At 50.6% G+C, this 6532-nt stretch overlaps 1 protein-coding gene across 4 annotated transcripts in view; it reads right to left on the reverse strand.

Annotated features, from left to right (window-relative positions):
- Positions 1-6532, reverse strand: part of Nphp1 (nephrocystin 1) — a 53299-nt gene that overhangs the window by 14000 nt on the left and 32767 nt on the right. For all 4 annotated transcript variants that reach the window (XM_021192621.2, XM_029536934.1, XM_021192620.1 and 1 more), the window contains exons 14-16: positions 5375-5457; positions 3403-3479; positions 612-711 (exon numbers count right to left, since the gene is read on the reverse strand). In XM_021192621.2, the coding sequence (XP_021048280.1) occupies positions 612-711; positions 3403-3479; positions 5375-5457 (260 nt within the window). The remainder of the gene's footprint in view (positions 1-611; positions 712-3402; positions 3480-5374; positions 5458-6532) is intronic.

Raw genomic sequence — 6532 nt, forward strand, 5'->3', positions numbered from 1 at the left:
GAGGGGGAAGGGGAGGGGGAGGGAGAGGGGGAGAGAGAGAGAGAGAGAGAGAGAGAGGGAGAGAGAGAGAGAGAGAGAATGAAGTGTTCTCCATCTTGCCTGTAGGAACTGTTACATCCATCATCGTGAACATTTGTCAAGACTGAGAACTGCTTAATAAAAAGGGAATTTTACTAACATGAACTAGAGCTTTCTAAATCTGACACAGAAAAGAATACTCCTGAGCATAGGACTACACTAGTAAGACTCTCCTATTCGAAAGCATCTAAATTATCTACTGTGACATCTATTACCTAAAAATATAGGTGTATATGTGTGTGTCATGTGGAGGCCAGAAGATGGTATTGGACTCCCTGGAGATGATTTATGGATGGCTGTAAGCTGCCTGACATGGGTGCTGGGATCCAGCCCTGGTCCTCTGGAAGAACAGCCAGGGCTATAAACCACTGAGCCATGCCTCCCGGCTTTACAACCACCATTTGAGCTATCTGGGGAGGAAGTCAATCTAAGCTTTATTACTGTTGCGTTGCTCAAAGAGGTGAGAAGTCCAGCAAGCATCCCTTTCTCACTTGTCCCCCACCCTCTCCCAAAAACCCAGGCCAGCTACTCACCTGAGCATGGCCCTGGACCTCCTGTTCAGAGACCGAAGTTTCACCAGAAGTTGAGGCTGCCTGCGCATGCTTATCATCTGACGGAAAACACTGCCCTGTGCTACAAAAACATCAGGAATATGGAGTCAGAGTTTAAGTGCTTGGGATGGCGTTCATTCAAACACACAATGAGAATCTACAGCCAGTGGAGCTGGACTGCATGAAAGGAAGTGGTCACCAGGCCAGCTTCTGTGAGCCTGTCTTGACATGAATGTGAATGTTCCTCACAAGCCATGGTAACAGATGCTCTGCGGCATGAAGGGAGTTGATAAAATACGCCTGGCTCCAGATGGAACCAACAGTTCTTAGATTCCATGTCTGTTCTCCAAAGCCAGACTCCCATGTCACTGTTGGGGCACTGTCACTGTAGAGCACTGTCACTATGGAGCACTGTAGGCACTATGGGGCACTGTAGGCACTGTGAGGCACTGTGGGGCACTGTGGGTACTGTGGGCACTGTGGGGCACTGTGAGCACTGTGGGCACTGTGGGACACTGTGAGCACTGTGAGCACTGTGGGCACTGTGGGGCACTGTAGGCACTGTGGGCACTGTAGGCATGGTGGGGGCACTGTGGGTCACTGTGAGCACTGTGGGCACTGTGAGCACTGTGGGGCACTGTAGGGCACTGTGGGGCACTTTAAGCACTGTGGGGCACTGTGAGCACTGTGAGGCACTGTGGGCACTGTGAGCACTGTGGGCACTGTGAGCACTGTGGGGCACTGTAGGCATGGTGGGGGCGGTGGGGGCACTGTGGGCACTGTGAGCACTGTGGGGCACTGTGGGGCACTGTAGGCATGGTGGGGGCACTGTGGGGCACTGTGAGCACTGTGGGCACTGTGGGGCACTGTGGGGCACTGTAGGCATGGTGGGGGCACTGTGGGGCACTGTGAGCAATGTGGGCAGTGTGAGCACTGTGGGGCACTGTAGGCATGGTGGGTGCACTGTGGGGCACTGTGGGCACTGTGAGCACTGTGGGCACTGTGGACACTGTGAGCACTGTGGGCACTGTTAGCACTGTGGGCACTGTTAGCACTGTGGGCACTGTGGGCACTGTTAGCACTGTGGGGCACTGTGAGCACTGTGGGTACTGTGGGCACTGTTAGCACTGTGGGCACTGTGAGCACTGTGGGCACTGTGAGCACTGTGGGTACTGTGGGCACTGTTAGCACTGTGGGCACTGTGAGCACTGTGGGCACTGTGAGCACTGTGGGCACTGTGAGCACTGTGAGCACTGTGGGCACTGTGAGCACTGTGGGTACTGTGGGCACTGTTAGCACTGTGGGCACTGTGAGCACTGTGGGCACTGTGGGCACTGTGGGCACTGTGGACACTATGGGGAGCACCTGGAGCATCATGCCTTGACCTGGATAGTGGAGGAGCGCTGCGTGTCTGTTGGCGCAGTCTATGAGGAAGGGCCATGTATCTGTGGTACTGCCCAGGGCACTGCTTCTCCAGGGCACTGCTGGGTGGATGGTATTAAGGACACTCTGGTTTGGGGGGTCAGAGAGAGAACAACATCCTCTGAATTAGCTTATTCTCTCCACTCTGTATCTGTCAAGCATTATGCTGGCAGGGTTTATGACAAGCTCGAGTCATCTGAGAGAGAGGAACCTCAGCCGAGAAAATCCTTCCACAAGATCAGGCTGCAGGCAAGCCTGCATGGCATTTCCTTAATTAGTGATTGATGTGGAAGGGCCCCAGTCCATTGCGGGTGGTGCCACTCCTGAGCTGGGGGTCCTGGGTTTTAAAAGAAAGCAGGGTGACCAAGCCACGAGGAACAGGCCAGTAGGTAACACTCCTCCATGACTCCTGCCCTGACTTCCTTCCATGATGGAAGACCATGTGGAAGTGTACACCAAACAAGCCCTTCCCGCCCCAAGTTGCTTCTGCTCATGTTTCACTATAGCAATAAAACCCCCACTAAGCCAGGCATCAACAGTGTCCTACAAAAAGGAGCTGAGGCGGTGTCCCCATTCTTCTAGACAATTCTAGAGTCTCAGAGGTGTCAACAAAAATAATCACTTAGTGGCTCAGCATTCACGCTGATGACACGTGAAGGATTTGCATCCAAGGGAAAGTGTCTTTTGTTAGGATGTGGCTGTATTCTCTGCTGCTCTACTGCTCGCTTCATTTACAGAAAGGAGGGTAATACGGTTCTAGATGCCACTCCAAGGCCCGGGAGTGCTGCAGACACAGCCCAATGGATAAAAGCACCGGCTGCTCTTGCAGAGGACACAGGTTCAGTCCCCAGCACCCACATGGTAGCTCACAACCATCTGTATCTCCAGTACCAGGGGATCTGATGGCCTCTTCTGACCTCCACAGGCACCAAGCATGCAATGCAGTTCACAGACATACATGCATACAAACACATACATAAAACACAAAATAGGTCTTAAAAAAGACATATATTAAAGGCTGATCACTAGCCTGAATACTACGGAGGTGGTGGAACCATTTGGGGGTGGGGCCTTCAGGGACACATTCAGGCCACGGGGCTGTGCCTATGAAGGAGATACCCTTGCCCTCTGTGCTGCTCCCCAGCCACTGAGGGATGGACGGCTTCTTTACCACACGCTTTGCCATGGTGTTCTTTGCTAACAGAGACCCAAAGCAATAGGGCCAAAGGGTCGGAGACTCAGCCCTGCGGAAATGCACACCCAAATAAACCCTCCCTCCTTTAGCTTGCTTATGGCAGGGTCATGGTGATTAAGAAGCCAGCTGACAGAGGGTCACACAGAAGGGCTGTACCTCTTCTGGACACTGAAGGGTCCACTTCAACACCTTTTTCGTAAGGAGTGCCGCCATTCAAGAAGAGTTCGTATGTTCTAGGAAAGAATAGTACATGTGACAGGTCCTTGTCATGGGCATTTATTTGTCAACTAGGCTCTGCCAGGAATGCTTTTCAGCATGAAGTTATTCATGGACAACTTACTAAACTCATGGGTAAATGAGAGTCGGGATGCAGACTCTCTCCTCTCAGCACACTACAGGAAGTGTGCTGTCCACATGGAGAGAAGGAAGATTCTAAGGTCACTAAAATGATTTGACTTTAATGGTTTGTGCCAATAAGTAATAAGCTTTAACTTTCAAATGCACTGAGTCATTATTTGCAGTGAAGTCATTATTCAGCTGTGCCCCTCCCCTCCCTTGCTAGCTATGTGCTCTTCTGCATTGTTGCCCCTGTGTCCCATACACCTCTCTTCTGTGGAAGTGTAACTTAGATGCAGGTGTCCCCCACCACACTCCTAGAGAGGTTTCCCTGGATCCACCCACAGCTTTTGACGAACAGCAACTTTCTTCACACACACACACACACACACACACACACACACGCACGCACGCACGCACACACACGCACGCACACACACGCACACACACACGCACATGATGCACACACACACACACACATGCACACGCACATGTGCACACACGCACACACGCGCGCGCGCACACACACACATGATGCACACACACACATACACACACGCACACACATACACACACACATACTAACATGCACGCGCACACACACATACACACGCACACAGGCGCGCACGCACACACACGCTCATACACGCGCACACACACATACACACACATGCACGCACACACCCACGCACATACACACCCACGCACACAAACACGCGCACACACACACCCGCACGCATGCACACACACACACACACACACACACACTGGAGCAATTAAAAACAGCTCTCACTCCACCTCTGGAAAGGGACACCTATCCCCTCTACTGAGTACACTATAACCCTGAGTTACTGTGCAATACATTACCATTTACATTATACTGGGTATAAAATAATCTTTTTAAAAACTTATAAGAAATCAGGGTTTCCATAATGATACAGTGATAACTAACGCCCTCTCTTTCTTGCTAGGGTGATGTCAGACAACTGGTGGCCTGGACTCTTCTCTGTCCAGTGGTGAGAAGGCTGTGAGGGGGGTGTTGCCTAGGGTAATCCTCAATGAGGCTCTGAGATAGGAAGTAATCCCCAGATTAGAGACAGAGGAACCTGAGACCTGGAGGTGTTAAGGAACCTAACTGGTCACCCAGGGGGAGCTGGGCCCAAAGCTCCGGACGGACGGGAGAACTCCCGACCCAAAATCATCTCAGTTCCAGTCTGCCCTGTCTGCCCTCTGCATTCCCCGGGGAGTTTATGCTTATGCCCTTGACTTGTGTCTTTATTTTCCCCTATTTAAAACTGAGAGTATCTATTTTCTTGTTAGCTTTTGAGACGGGGAGGCAATCTCCTCTCCTTCGTATGTGTAACACAGGGATTGGCCCAGTCTGCTCTTGCTCTTACAGCCTCAATTTGTTTACAGTTGTTGGCCACTGCAGGTTCTGTGACCTGCCTGCTACTATGGAAGGCAGAGGATCATAGACTCACCATCTGCTCTCTGAAGCGAGTCAGGCTCTGTTTTGAGCACAGTGAAGGAAGGTGAATCCATGGTGGCTACGGACTGAATGTTCTCAGCACACAGCCCAGGAAAACACCTTTTAAAACATAGATTCTCTGGGTCACTTCCTTCTCACTAGGGTGAGCACATGAACTGTTTTCCCATGCTTCCTCAGACACTAAGATCAATATGAGATCCCTCTTCCCCAAACTTGAACTATTAACAGAACACATCTGAGGTAGACAGTCCCGAGGGATTTTCTCCAAGTCACTCACTTGTAAGGAATAGTGAGCTCACTTACTTTGCTGGAATAGGAACTCCACTGGCATCGAAAAGCTTAAGAAACACCCAGCCGCAGCTTAACTCTCCTCTCTCACCAGTTGACTGTGAAATAAAACGAACACAAGGAACAGTGCTTGAGCTGGCCACTTAAGAGCACACGCTGCGCCCTCACATTCTCTCTAAGCACCTAGTTGTCCTCAAAGAAATGAGATGCTGCATGCCAGGGCTCCATCTTACTTGTCGGTCAGGTGTTAAAAGTGGTACTTCAAATGACAATTCTGCTTTATCCCAGTCGATTTGAAAGGTCACTTAAAACCCCACCCTATGGTAACTGTTGCCACTGGGTGGGTCTTCAGTGCTATACAGTTTCGGAACAGGGTCAAACAAATCACAGGATCCTACATGGCATTTGAAGCTTTGTTTTACAAGGGAATGGACTTGAGGAATCAGTAACTCAAGGATCCCTTTCCTCAGCCCCCATGCCAATTGCCAGGACCAGTGGGGCTCACCTGTCTCCTCATGCCCTACCCATCTATCCTGAAGATGTAATGGGATCTTCCTGTGATGACAGCTCTCTCAGGATTAGAATATGAACACGGGGAATCTCTGGTAGGTGTGCACTCCAGTAGGTTATTTCTCAGATAAGCATTAAAGCACAATTCTGATGTTCCCTTGCCATTGTCTCAAGTCCCTGAGCAAGAACTGTGACCTACAGGGTTAAGTGGCCTCCTCTGGGAAGTTCCAACCTTTAAGAGATTTGTTCTTTAAAAGCAACTGGAATTTGTTGATGCTATAAACGCCAACAAAACCCTTCTGCCTTAGCTAACACTGAGCATTACCACACACAAATGGGAACCAGAGCAGAAAGATGGCTCAGAGTCAAGGTGCTTGCTGCCAAACCTGACAGCCTGAGCTCGATGCTCAGGACCACACAGTGAAAGGAGAGAGTCAACTCCTAAGGTCGTTCTATGATCTCCATGCTGTGCCCACTCACAAATAAAATGTAATTTGAGAGAGAGAGAGAGAGAGAGAGAGAGAGAGAGAGAGAGAGAGAGAGAGAGAAAAGCCGGGCAGAAGTGGCAAGTAGTTTTAATCCCAGCACTTGGGAGGCAGAAGCAGGCAGATTTCTGAGTTCGAGGCCAGCCTGGTCTACAGAGTGAGTTCCAGGACAGCCAGG

Source organism: Mus pahari, chromosome 3 (assembly GCF_900095145.1).
Source record: "Mus pahari chromosome 3, PAHARI_EIJ_v1.1, whole genome shotgun sequence".
NCBI classification, from domain to species: Eukaryota; Metazoa; Chordata; class Mammalia; order Rodentia; family Muridae; genus Mus; species Mus pahari.